The sequence below is a fragment of the Olea europaea genome, chromosome 22 (genome assembly GCF_002742605.1).
Source record: "Olea europaea var. sylvestris chromosome 22, O_europaea_v1, whole genome shotgun sequence".
In the NCBI taxonomy this organism is placed as follows: Eukaryota; Viridiplantae; Streptophyta; class Magnoliopsida; order Lamiales; family Oleaceae; genus Olea; species Olea europaea.
This window is the reverse complement of record NC_036258.1, coordinates 142,607-157,060: the sequence shown is the minus strand read 5'-3', so window position 1 is coordinate 157,060 and position 14,454 is coordinate 142,607. Positions and strand designations below refer to the sequence as shown.

The 14,454-nt window shown below is 33.9% G+C and overlaps 1 protein-coding gene across 8 annotated transcripts; it reads left to right on the top strand.

Moving 5' to 3' along the window:
- Nucleotides 1-451: 451 nt before the first annotated feature.
- Nucleotides 452-10,243, top strand: LOC111371257 (F-box/LRR-repeat protein 3-like). Of its 8 annotated transcripts, none has more exons than XM_022993144.1 (14): nt 459-871; nt 974-1,053; nt 1,787-2,534; nt 2,624-2,706; nt 3,801-3,901; nt 3,984-4,051; nt 6,099-6,972; nt 7,517-7,672; nt 7,927-8,031; nt 8,116-8,509; nt 8,581-8,710; nt 9,031-9,325; nt 9,406-9,657; nt 9,932-10,243. In XM_022993144.1, the coding sequence occupies exons 6-14, from the start codon at nt 4,029-4,031 to the stop codon at nt 9,983-9,985; spliced, it is 2,283 nt and encodes a 760-aa protein (XP_022848912.1). In that variant the 5' UTR covers nt 459-871; nt 974-1,053; nt 1,787-2,534; nt 2,624-2,706; nt 3,801-3,901; nt 3,984-4,028; the 3' UTR covers nt 9,986-10,243. The 8 variants fall into 8 exon arrangements, with proteins under 8 accessions (XP_022848916.1, XP_022848915.1, XP_022848912.1 ...); XM_022993145.1 differs by adding an exon at nt 1,159-1,521 and having other exon boundaries at nt 475-871; nt 2,624-3,901; XM_022993147.1 differs by lacking the exon at nt 3,801-3,901 and having other exon boundaries at nt 457-871.
- The last annotated feature ends 4,211 nt before the right edge of the window (nt 10,244-14,454 follow it).

Genomic DNA, 14,454 nt, shown 5'->3' with positions numbered 1-14,454 from the left:
AGTTAAAAGGGTTTTGCCTGAATCCATAATTAATTAAATTAACATTAGTTTGAAAATCTTTCCAGTCACCCGTGTACGAGTTGAAAAGAAGAAAATAGACGTCATAGGACTAGAATAGGGATTTCCCATATATGCAATTTTGCAAATTGTGATTATTTAAATTATTTGTTTGCATTTATATAATCATAGTTACCTTTAATTTGAAAAATGTTATAATATTCACATTTATCTTTTATGATTTGGAAAAAAAAGATGGAATCATATACAAATTCTGTTTTCTCTATTTGATATCCACTGTAACAAGTATTATTTTTATTATTTGATAATATATTTTTTAAGATAATTAGGAAAAAAAAGTAATATTTTATCATATAATCGAAGTGTATCTTTGGTATTAGAAAAAGAGATTTAATTATCTTAATTACTTCTGTCTATCGACAATTCAATTTTTCCTTTTGCACGGGATTTGAACATTTTGCAGAGAGGAGAGATTTTTAGTTGATCGTGATTGATGGATGGATAGAGAAAAATGACTTTATCTTATTTTAAAGATTTATTTGCTTTGATTCTGGATTTTGACTAGTGATTGCAATTTGCCCCGTCCCGTCTCGTCGGGTACCCACCCGATGGGTTGATGGGGTGGGGCGTGCTGCCCCGTCTCGGGTCATGGGGCGAGGCTACAGAGACAGTCAGATAGAGCAAATGAACCGCAGAAGAAATCCCCAGTTCCCCACAAACACTTGCCCTAATTTTTCCTATTCCATTTTCCTCGTTCGACTTCGAGTCTTTGTCTCTTCGACCCATTCACAAAGCAGCAGTCGGCAAAGCCCTCGGAACAGAGGAAAATATCATATCATCTAGAGACAAAAAGGTACAGAAAGTCCTCTTTTTTGTATTTTTGTTTTTTTGGGCCTTGCTGTTATTTTTAAACCAAGTTACGAAGTCTTATAATTTTCAGCTTGTGTTGGAACAGGCTATTGGGCTTTCTGGAGTGAGCAGGGAAGACTACACTTCAACAGAGTTGGTGGATCCAGATCCTGCTGGTTTTCAGGAGTAGGTTACCCCCTAGTTTCTTACGTTATATGGATCCACACTTAAGAAGACATATATCTACATCAGATTGATTATTTTTCGCCATTTTATGTGTTTCTTGTACAGTAGCAACATGGTGGTGGATATTCCTTTAGATGGTGTAGTCAATATGATTTGTTTGTATCATGTGTTACCATTGCCACGGTTATGGTTATACGATCTGGTGTCTTCTTGGTCTTTGCTGAATGGACTAAAAAGATAGGATTTTGGGTGGTTCTCGGATATTGCGATTGTGGCAGGAGTGGTGGTGCCTCGTGGTGGTGTTAATTGCTGTATTGTGTTTGTGAGCATGATGATTCTGGAGATTCAGTTAGTGTAGAAGCTGTGATAGCTGTGCTTTTAGGGGTTTGGTAGTGGGATTCATAATGGTTTAAAGATTCCGTGGGTGTTGGTGATGGGTTGCGACGGGTGTGCTGACAGAGAGTAGAGGTGGGGAAGATGAAGATGGTCCTAATTCCCTAGCAAAAAATATTTTTTTAAAGATTCTTGTAGTTTGTTTTAGTGAGATAAAACACCAAAAATTATCCAAATAGTTCCGAAAGAAACTTTGCCAAATGGGCCTAAGAATGAAAGAAAAATGTTAAAATATTAGTCCAAGTAGTGCCTAAGAATGAAAGAAAAATGTTAAAAGACATCAAATAAGGTTATTTGTGAATCATGACATTATGTTCATTACTATTTGTTATTTGCACAGATGTCTGGCCCAAGTAGTGCTGGAAGTATTGGATTAGGACCAATATGTGAGGAAGATAGCCCGACCAATGTACCGGAGAGCAATGTCCCGCAAGAAGATCCAGTTGAACTATTACCAAATGTGGATGAAAGGACAATAAACCTAAGTGACGAGAAGCGTGACATTGGAGAAATATCATTTGGAAAGAGAAAATTTACTTCAACTGTGTGAGAGCACTACAAAAGACAGAAAATTAGTGAGAAATGGAAGGCTATATGCAATCATTGCAAGAAGCAGTTAGAAGGTGAAACAAAAAATGTTACAAAGCATATGATTATTTGAAGAGATGTGTACTATGTTATAAGGATAATACTCACCAAGCAACATTAAATTTCAAAAAGGATGCCACGAGTGGCAAGGTCACAATTGGTACTTACTCTTTCGATCTAGATAAGTGTAGATATAGTCTTTTGAAAATGGTGATTTTGCATGAGTATCCTTTGTCTATGGTTGATCACATTGGATTTCGAGAGTTCTTGCATGACCTACAACCATTGTTTAAGGTTCCTTCTCGCAACACTTTGAAGAGCGACATTTTGAAAATCTATGAATACGAGAGAGCCAAAAATATGATTGCACTTGAGAAGATCGAGAGTAGAATTTCGATCACTACCGACATGTGGACCTCTTCTAATCAAAAGAGAGGATTCATGGTTATCACTGCTCATTTCATAGATGATGCGTGGAAATTACAGAGTCGAATCATGAGGTATATTAAAACATTACATTCACTTGTTCTCATAATTTACCAAAATAATATTCTTTTAATTGATTTAATTTGTTCTTGAATGAACTCAGGTTTATATATCTGTTGTGCCCACACATTGCTGATGTACTTTCAGAAACTCTATTAAGCAACTTGATGGACTGGAATATTGATCGTAAGTTACTAACTTTGACGGTAGATAATTGCACCACAAATGATGCAATGATCAATATTGTGTTAAGTCAACTTTGTACTCATTCTCTTGTACTGAATGGTGAATTTTTTCATATGAGGTGTTGTGCACGTATATTAAATCTTATTGTGAAGGATGGGTTGGACATTATTAGTGGTAGCGTTGAAAAAATTTGTGATAGTGTTGCTTATTGGACAGTCACGCCAAAGAGATTTGAAAAATTTGAGCTCTTTGCACGTTAGTTGAAAATTGATTGTGAGAAAAAATTGGTACTTGATTGTAAAACAAGGTGGAATTCTACGTATTTGATGCTTAGTACTGCTTTGATTTATAAGGATGTTTTTTCGCGTTTGAAACAGAGGGAGTCATGATATAAATGTTTCCCTAGTGATGGTGATTGGGATTTAGCAAAAGAAATATGTGAGAAGTTAAAGATTTTTTTTTGAGGTTATTGAATTGTTTTCAGGAACAAAGTACCCAACTGCTAATCTCTTCTTTACAAATATTTGTGAAATCAAACTGTCGTTGTATGAGTGGCTTGAATCTCATTATGTGGAAGTTCAAAAGATGACAATCAGTATGATGGAAAAGTTTAATAAGTATTGGAGCGATATTCATGGAGTTTTGGCTTTAGCAGCAGTGTTGGATCCGAGCTATAAGATGATGTTAGTTAAGTTTTATTATCCTCGTATTTTTAATCACAATGCTGCAAGTGAGATTGACAAAATATATCAAGTTTGTGACAAGTTGGTGCACGATTATCAGAAAAAGAATGATTCAAGTGAGTATTTAGCTCAGTCTTCTACTTCTTCTTGTCAAATCGAGACGGCTAGTGCTAATAATAAATCAGATCGCATGGCGAAATTTTATAAATTTGTTTCTAATGTTGAAGCTCCTAGTAGTGTGAAAACCAAGCTTGATACTTTTTTGGATGAGCCTATATTGCCTCGGTCGGATGATTTTGATATATTGATATGGTGAAAAGTGAATTCAATCAAATATTTTACTTTATCTCGAATTGCAAAAAATATTTTGGCCATCCCGATATCAACTGTGGCATTCGAATTTGCTTTCAGTACTAGTGGTAGATTTTTTAGTCTACACAGAAATAGACTTCACCCCAAAACTTTGGAAGCTTTAATGTGTGCTCAAGATTGGATATGGACCAATATTCACGGTACGATGTATAGAAATATTTGCTTTTTATATTGTTTCTTTTATAAATTTTCTTATTACTAATTATTTTATTTTATTAATAGCGAATTCTGTACCATCTGCATATTTTGGAAGTTGCTCCAAGATGAATGATGAGGATGTTGATGAGGAGGTAATTTTATTTATTACATAATTTACATTTTAATCATCGTTATTATGAATTTATAATGATATTGAGTATAATATTTCTTTTGTTTTTCAAGATCCATCTTCTACAATTTCTGAACCTGCCGATGAATGAAGTTATAAAGATGGAAAAACAACAAATTTAATTTTAGATAAAGAAGTGAAATTTAGTTACAATGTAATTGTATTTGTAATTGTTTATTTTCGAATATTGTTTGTTTAGAGTACTTAATTTGGACAGGGATGCCGGCCATGTGTGAGTGTTTTTAGGTAGAGATAAATTGATTTCTTCTAGGTTGATAAAGGTAAATCTAGGATTTAGTTAGTAAAAAAAAAAAAAAAAAGGTTGAACTTCAACTTTGAGGGCTCCAATGCCCCGCCCTTAAAGATTTGTGAGAGAGGTAAATCGCGAGATGTACTCCAACAGGTTAGGGAACAAGAGTTACATGTATAATGCGCTTATAAGGAGTTCAATTCCTAGAATTTAGTTAGTTAATTGCTGATATAGTTGGTAAACACGTTGATAATTTAGATTGGTTTTGATAGTTGATTAGGATAAACATAAATGATACACCTATGGTACACGACACCTTTATTTCAATTATAGTGAAATTAAATTTTTTACTGTATGGACCCTATAAATACACCAATTGCGTCCAAGGATTTTTCACCCCAAAATATATGTACCTACACATGGTTGAAACACATACTATAGAAAGGGAGGTTATTCTTGAAAAGTGAGTAGGCACACATTATTACCAACAAGCCATTTTTTATCAGTAACCAAAACAGTCCCTTTCATGCCAATTCATCTATAGAAACAATTGTAAAAATCATAATAATACCCACCAGTTGTATGCAGTAGTAGAGAGGCGTAGAAAAAGATACCAGAACGTACATTCAATTTTTTATGTATATTTCAATAATGAGGCAAGATACTTGTATGTGCAGAAGCTTTTCGTTTCCTTATGCTTTTATGTTCAATTAAATATGCATGAATTGTCAGTCGACGTTCTTTTAAAAAAAAAAAAAAGATATGAAAACCTACGGAATTACAAAATGACCTAAGATGGGTGTATTGTTTAGTCACCAATATATTCCATAAGATTAGAGTCGTATGAAATGTATAATTTTTATTGTTATATATTTGTATATGAAAACTGCACATGTCTTATTGAATATTTTCGAATACTTACTCTTACAAATTTTTATAGGTTAGTTCAGGTCAATTGGAACTGTGACGAATTGGTGAAGCAGACGGCCAAGGAAATCTAATGAAAAAGGAAATAAACCATTAGTTTGCTATTATGTCCCTAATTTTATTTGTTAGCTCTAATTGTTGAAAGGACACACTTGTTTAACTAGTCATTTGATTATGTTTAGATTTTTTGAAACTCAGATCTCGTGTTTTAAATTGATGTTTTGGTTGGAAATAAATAATTTCTTTTATTTGTGACACTTCGCATTTATTTAAAGGAAAAATTGAGCTTTTTATAACGCTCCAATGTTTATGAAAATTTGGGACATTACATACGTGGTATGATCTTTTCACTTAAATTATGACACCTCTGCATCAGTGTTCAAGATGGTAAGAGAGAAACAAAGTCAGTGCAGACACACATTTTCAATGACTCAATTCTAAAGTATTTTAATTTGAATGAATAATCTTACCACATGTTATTTATATATATATATATATATATGCCGTTCTGTCGAACTTTCTCTCGGAAAAAGTAGACAATTACTACCAATGGCAATATTATATGCCGTACCTGGATGTCCCCTGGAGTATGTACTCCCTCCTTTATTCCCTTCCCCGAATGTGACCCGCCTCCTCACTTATCATATCATCACCGTATATATAATTATATTTGCCATTTAAGAGAGTGATGGATGCTCCACCAATTTCGAAATTGTCCCTTTCATGAATGAGTCTTGTCTTTCTTATTTCTTCCATTTACATTTGCGTATCAAACATTTTGAAAGTTAGTTTTGTAATTTAATTGTGCCACTTCCTTATTTTCCCCAAACAGATCAAGTAAACAACTCCGGCCAAGGAACTGGTTTCTGTTTAAACAGTTGGAAAGTGGATCTCAGAATCTATCGGTCAATGGCATCACATTTTTCTCTTTCTACTTTCCACAAATAGTTTTCCTTTTCCATCTAATATATACTTTAGTCAAAGATTATTGCTTTTGCAATTTCTTTTCTAATTTCTTGTCACTCACAAAATTCCACTGTAATCTCAGCGTTTTAATGAAAAAAGCCCACAAAACCATGCAAGCTATGAAACTCGTTAATCCCTTTGCATCCCTCTCAGAAGAGATCAAATCGACAATCTTAGACTGCCTCGATGAAGACTCAGAAACGAAGAAATCTTTCTCTTTAGTCTGCAAATCATTCCACTCTATTGAATCCCATCAGAGGAAGACTTTGAAGCCTCTTTACATTGAGCTCATATCAAGAATTCTCACCAGATACCCCCTGATTCATCATGTTGATCTTACTTACTGTCCACGTGTAGAAGACAGAGTACTGTGGTCTATATCTAATGCATATTGGTCTACTTTGAAGTCCATTAATCTGTCAAGATCTAGATTTTTTACTCATATGGGATTGTCAAGTTTAGCAAGCAAGTGTTGGGGTTTAATTGAATTGGATTTGTCCAATGCAACGGAGTTGACGGATGCTGGGGCGGCAGCTATTGCAGAAGCTAAGAACTTGGAAAAGTTGTGGATGGCAAGGTGCAAATTGGTATCAGATATTGGGATTGGGTGCATTGCTGTGGGCTGCAAAAAGCTGAAGCTTATTTGCTTGAAATGGTGTGTGAGACTTACTGATTTGGGTGTAGGTTTAATTGCCACAAAGTGTAAAGATATTCAGAGTTTGGACCTCTCTTATTTGCTGGTAAATTCTTAGTTAATGTCTCTCTCTTTTGCACTTATGTCAATGATTTCTTCACCATTTGTTCTAATGATTGTTTCTGATAAAAAGAAACTGATTTTTCTTTCCAGTGTTTAGGTTTTTCAGTTGATTTTGTTAGATAAATTTCATGTAACAAATTTCATGTAGGTTCTGCTGTCTTGGTACACTAGTCATTTTTTTCGACCCTTACGCTATGGCAGGATAAGCTCTATCTGTTGCTGGTGCACTGAAGACTTCTTTTTCTGTCACTTCTTCATTTTGATGATTGAACAAAGACTATTAACCTTGACGGGAAAAAAAATAAATAAAGAAATAATTGAATGGTGACAAGTCAAGTAATTGGATAAAATCAACATAACAGAGGAGAGGTCTATGGAAGCTGATATTTCTTGCAGAAAGATTTGGTCCAACGCTTATGTGCTCAACTAATACCTTATAATTTGGATATATTTCTCTTTTTGTTTCTTAATTTGTGTACTTCCATTTAACTGAAAGTTTTTCCGTCCCCTGTCCCTATGGGCTGCAGATAACGGAGAAGTGTCTAGTGCCTATTCTGCAACTACAATATCTCAAAGAGTTAATTCTTGTCGAATGTCCTGGTATCGATGATGTGGGCCTTGGGATTCTGAAAGAAAGTTGCAAGTCACTCGAGGTATTGATATTTTCCGATGGTTTAATAAAGGTAACCATCAGCAGACTAGCAATTGCAGCTTTGAATTGTTTGATTTAGAGCTTGTTTGGTAGGGATTTTGATAATTGATTTTTTGACCGTTAGAGATAAAGTAGATCCTATATGTGAGAGAATAATTCAAAAATGACGGCTAGTATGGTGAAAAACGGTCAAAAAATTAATTGTAATTGACTTTTAATCGACAACAAACAACCACTTAATTAATCATGTGCTGTTTTATGGTGTTATCCTTCTGTGTTTTACAGGTGCTCAATATATCCAAATGTCACAATATGAGCAATGTCGGATTGTTTTCTTTAATCAATGGCGCTGAACGCTTAAGCCACCTTAGTTTGGCATATGGCTCTGCCGTAAGTGGAATTTTCCTAACATATATTATCTGATTTTGTAACTTAATCCCATTTCGAAATTTTATGCATTAAATGGTGGTTCAGGTCACTGATGATTTTGCAAAATGCTGGTACAAGTTATCGGGATTGAAATCTATCAAGTTAGACGGTTGCCTGGTCACATTCTCTACAATAAAAGCAATTGGGGATTGGTGTGTATCTTTGAAGGAGTTGAGTTTATGTAAATGCCCTGGAGTGACAGACGAGGGTGTTTCCTATATCGCTCAGAGGCTTCTTCAGTTGCAGAAACTGGATATTACGTGTTGTCACAAGATAACTTGCGCCTCTATAGATAGCATAACAAATTCGTGTTCTTCACTCACTTCCCTCAGAATGGAGGCTTGTTGCATGGTTGCTCAAGAAGCTATCGTGTTGATTGGACAGCGCTGTCAATCTTTGAAAGAACTGGATATCACTGACAACGAAATTGATGATGAAGGTTTAACCTTCAATATATCCAGTTCAAGTTTTAGATCTACTTAAAATGAAACATGCTACTTTATGGTGCAGGTTTAGAGTCAATCTCGAGATGTACCAAGCTTTTGAGTTTAAAAATGGGAGTGTGTCCAAACATCACAGATTGTGGACTATCACATGTTGCAATGTCTTGTCAAAAGCTTATAGAGCTCGACTTGTACAGGCACGTGAACAAGTTCATAACAGCTTTCACATTTTTTCAAGTCGCATCTGTTTTCCTGTGAACCGAGCTCCAAAAGGAGCATAAATCTTAGAAAAATTCTACAAGGTTTTAGGGGATTTCGGTCTCTCATTTTGGTGTAATGGCTAAGTCATAGAATTACGAATCCTCCGAGTTATAAAAAGGTTATTTACAGAACAAACATCCAAAGCACCAATTGCTGGTTTTCGAGAGTTTTGTAGTCAAAATAATTTGCTCAAGTTTCCAAGCGTGGCTTTTCAAGTAAAATCTGCTTACAGTTTCCATTTTTTCCCCTCGAACAGGTGCATATCAATAACTGATGATGGCATTGCAGCAGTTGCTAATGGTTGCCCTGCCCTGGAGTCGATTAACATGGCTCACTGTGACAAAGTTACTGATGCTTCTTTATTATCCTTATCTCAATGCTTACAATTGAAAGTTCTAGAAATTCGAGGTTGTCCTTGCGTCTCTTCTGTTGGATTATCCGCCGTTGCCACGAATTGTAAAAAGCTGAGCATCTTGGACATTAAGAAATGCTGTAACATTGATGATACTGGAATGATTTCTCTTGCTCGATATTCTCAATACCTCAAACAGGTATCCTATTATCTCTACATTCACGCGAAAAACTACACTTGTCACCTGGCTTTGATGAACTAATAAACGTGCATTTGCAGATAAACTTATCGTATTGTCCAGTTACCGATGCTGGACTTGTAGCACTGGCTAGCATAAGCCGTCTGCAGAATATGACTATCTTGCACGTTACTGGATTGACTCCAAACGGCGTTGTAGCTGCTCTTTTTGCGTTTAGAGGGCTCATGAAAGTGAAACTCCACACATCCTTTAAAGCATCAATCCCTCAGTCTGTACATAGTGTGATGGAACACCGTGGCTGCGTATTTCATTGGAGAAACAAAGCTTTTCAGGTACATGCTTTTCCTTTCGTGTTTTCGAGCCATTATAGGAAGAGTCTTTACCTATTTATCTCTCACGACTTTTCGTCGCGTCCCTCTCAGTTCAAATTTAAGACCTCTACTTTATGAAAGACTTAAATTGAGGAGGATAAGATAACAAACACGTAAGATATAACGGCTTGAGAACATAGGCTCAAGTCATATGATTCATACGTCTAATCGAACCCCATTTAACGAACTCATTTAGGGCATATCAGCCATATGATAATTCTGTTTGTCCTCGTAGGTGGAGACAGACCCCAATGGATGGCAAATACAATTACCAAGACATGATGGTTGAAAATGGAAACGTACGTCATCATCTAATAAGTTCACAAATTAACGAGTTCGGGACTTAATAATGGACAACGTTGCACGAGCTAAGTTCATGTTTGACTACCATTTATAATTTAATCATAAACGATCCAATTCACACGTGACCAACCAACATGCTTTAAAGTTTGTCATTTTTATTGTTTATTGTATATTTGAAGATAACTTTGACAAGGATGTGAAATGTATTGTTTTATTATCCGAAATGTTGACATTGCTTCTAGAAGTTCAGTTGTTGACTAGTCAAAATTGTTGTATTGATGACGATTGACTGACGCACCTACATCTGTAAAATCAAGCACCAAGTTTGCCGGACTTAATTGAGGCAGGTTTGTGATTAATCAACCATTGCCCCATTTAATTAATATACTTAAGACTCTTTCAAACTCCATTAAACCAATGTGATTTAGCCCCCTTGCCCCATTAATTTTCATTCCATTTTATTTCATTTTTCTCTCTTCTATTTACAACCATATAATCTTTCATAAAATAATATTACCCGTAAATCGAAAATTTTTCCTACTTTTTCAACCACTCATTTTTTCAAAAAAATACTATTTTATCCATTAATTTTTCCACGTAATAGGGGCCAAACAGCGGCTTAGGACCAACCTCACTTTTTTTACTTAAATTTTAAATTATTGCACTAAGGGTTATGTTTTTCCTTCATTTCATTTTTTTTAATTTTTTTTTTTAGGATTCCACATCTAAATTTTACATAAGCTCCGTTTGAGCCACATTAATGAAAGAATGAGAATGAAAAATATAATTGTTAGGGCTTCACAAAAGAAATAAAATGTCAAATAAAATGTCTTAATGTGATGAATAACGGTCATATTTTTCATTTTAATGGACAAATAATGATAGACAAACATGGGCTTAATTAGGGTCGGAGTTGTCCATTATTCATATAAAGTTTGGATAATTATCGATCTATGTGACAATGTGTCGACGACTCACTCTCGATTAAACTGATAATTATCTAGATTCTAGATGAATTACATTACTATTTTTTTAAAGTAAAACTAATAGCAAGCTGGTAGAGAAGACAATTGATAAATTTTACATTATATTTCATTTTTATTCTATTAAATATTATCCGTTTTATTATTTTAACACCATATAATAGAAATGAAATTGATCTCCTACCCTCGGTGGGTAGGATAAAATTTTTCCATTAGAGACGGGAGATTAGGGCTGATAATAGAAATTTACTTTTGAATTAATGTCTAATGTGTTTCGATACAAAGTTTATATCCTGTACTTTTTATGCAAATGCATGTTGAGAAAATATAAAATGAATAATATGCAAAAAATTTCACTTTTAATGTATAAATCAAATATATATGATTTGTAGAGTATAATGCGTAGAAGAGCTGGGAGCAAACAAATAAGGTTTCGTTTTTTAATATTATATAAAAGTAGACCTCATTCGTCTAAATCAATGAATAATCCATAGTCATAAATATTTAATCGAATTAATGAGTCTATGTGAACCCAAGAGCTCTTCTCATTAGTTTAGAAGGAAAGAATGAGGGACAGAGTGCAATAATATTCCTAATCATGATATCAAGATTCAAGAAGATACGTTGTTCTTGAAATCTATATGGTGAAAATCTCACAATCTGATAATTTAGCACAACTACATCTATAAGTGAAGGTGTTAGAACAATTGTTAAACTGGCGACGACAACAGCTCTTTCATGCCTTCTAATCTCAACCAGCGGATGAATATTAGTTTTGATAAAGAAAGCAAATCAGTGCTAGTGATCGACACGTGGCTAAATTGGTTGTTGAGTGTGACCTCGAACCATTTTTCGATAAAGAAGTTGAAGTTGATGAATTTTTAAAATTGGACAACTCTGTTTATGATGGCCTTCCAAATTCAACGAGGAACCCAATGTAGGACATCATGTTGCTCATTGAGCATTTGTGTTCGTGTTGAGTGTGACTACGGTGGCATTCTTTTTTGGTTGCAAAATTTGTATCACGTGTATGATTATGAATGACAATTTAATGATAGGAATCGTTCCAAATGACTCGATTGTAAGAAAAATTGGAATGAAATTAAGAATAAATACTCACATTCAAAATCAGCAACTTTTATTTAATAAAAAACATTCACGGATCAACAAATAAACACAACTAATTAGCCCCCATTACTTTTCATTTAATTACATTACATTTAATTTTTCCTTTTCCTATTTTCAATCACACAATCTTCATAAAATAATATTACACGTAAATCGAAATTTTTTTTCTTTTTTAACCACACATTTCAACATCAATTATTATTCCATAATACATTACACACAAATAATGGGGCACAAACAATTACGATACAATAAAAGCTTTAGAGAGTGTTTGGTGGATATTAAAAACAGATTTTTTTTTATTAGATTGTGATAAAAAAAAATTTAAATGTGTGATTAAAAAGTTGTAAGACCCATTAAAAATTTGATTAATATTGATTGTTTAACTTTGATTTAGATTAAAATCAAATTTTAATATAAACCAAACAGCCCTTAATAACTTTATATTGAAACAGAGAACGAAGATTGGGATTTAATAATAGGAAAATTCTACTTATACATAATTATTGCATATAATAGTGTCTATAATGTGATGTGATAATCATCCGATTGTTGATGTGCAATTATGATATTTCAATTAAAAATTGGATCCAATTTTATGTGTAATTATGAACATCATTATATACATGTAGTACTTTCGTAAATAATATATTTCCTCCAGAGAGTTGTGGTGTAGGTAGGGATGTCAAATGGGTTGAGTCGGCTCGCGGCTCGGCTCGTCAAAGCTCGGCTCATGGGCTGTTTGGGCTCGTCAAATGACGAGCCCGAGCTTGAGCCGAGCGGGGGTAGATTCCAACGAGCCGAGCCCGCTCAGCTCGTCGAGCTTGACGAGCGGCTCGTGGGCCGAGCTCACAAGCCGAGCCCACGAGCCGGCCCGTCCAAAAAATGGAAAAAATTGAAATTTTATCAATAAAAATTGAAAAATTTGCAAAAAAAAAGAAAAAAAAAATTTCACGAGCTCGCGAGCCGAGCTCGCCCACAAGCAACGAGCCAAGCATGAGCTCGACTTGTGAAAAATGAGCCACGAGCTCGAGCCGAGCTCGTGGGTTAACGAGCCGAGCCGGCTCGACTCGGCCCACTGCCACCCCTAGGTGCAGGTGTGGTGTGGAGGTGGAGGTGGGGAAATGAAAGTGAGATAAACGCGTAGATGTTGATTATTTTATTTGAGCCGCCTGTCTAAGTCAAACCCACCATATTTGACCGCCCGAATATCTATCCACCATTCTCTTGTTTATACTTTTCACTTTTTCATTTTGGAATGATTTATGCTTTTTTTTATAAAGCATTTGTTTGATGAAAATTAAAATCAAAATTTTAGTATATTATTGAAATGTGTAATTGAATAATTATGAATTCTATAAATATATGGTTAAAATAAGTTATTAATTTTGACTTAAATTAAAATTTTAATTTTAATTTGTACCAAATAGAATCTTTATATAAAAATTTTAGCCCTTGTTTGAGCTTCATTCTTGCCAAAAATACATTTTTGAATTGTATATTGACGAAAAATATGTTGTTAAAAAATAAAAAATTATTTTGAATTTACTTGTAATATTATTTTAATGAAAAACATGTGATTGAAATGAGTTAAATGACTCTTGAAAAATATATTTTAATGGAAACAATGAACTCATACAAGGGCTTATTAAACCCCTGTTTATTTCTCATTTTTTCTTTATTAAAATGAAAAATATGATCGTTAACTATGACATCAAGTCACAAATTTTAAATTTCTATATCTTATATGAGACTTATATTAACTATATTTTTCATTCTCATTCTTATAAAAATGAAAAACAAATGGGCCTAAAAAATATTAGTTAGCTATTCTCGCTAATCAAAACAAATTATTGAAATCTAGCCCCTAGCCGCATTCTTTTAAAAATTTACTTTTATAAAATTTATTTTCAATCACAATTTTTTCAATAAAATAATATTACACGTAAACTCAAAATTTGTTCTTAATTTTTAACTACAATTTTTCATCAATTTACTATTTAAAATACATTTCCTCCCCCAAAAGCAGCTTTTAATTTTTTGAAAACCCATACCAAACTGCTCTTAGGCTACGTTTGAACCCCATTATTTCTTCATTAAAATAAAAACATAACTACTATCAATTGCATCAAGCCAACATATTTGACTTTTTATCTCTTTTACGAAGTTCATAATGATTATATTTTTCATTTCTATTTTTACAATAATGTGGGTAAAACGTGGCTTAACAAAAAATATGCAATTAACTAACGGACAAGACAAAAAGGGCGCCTTGCGAATTACGTATACATTTTTACTTCTTCTTCAACAATCCAACCCAATCCAATCAGTCCATTTTTCTTAT

Excerpts from the sequence above, each read along its gene's own strand:
- LOC111371257 (XM_022993148.1), top strand. The coding sequence starts at position 4,029 with ATGATGAGGATGTTGATGAGGAG. Across the intron at positions 6,973-7,516 it reads TGGACCTCTCTTATTTGCTG|ATAACGGAGAAGTGTCTAGT; the intron begins GTAAATTCTTAG and ends TATGGGCTGCAG. Across the intron at positions 8,510-8,580 it reads CAACGAAATTGATGATGAAG|GTTTAGAGTCAATCTCGAGA; the intron begins GTTTAACCTTCA and ends TTTATGGTGCAG.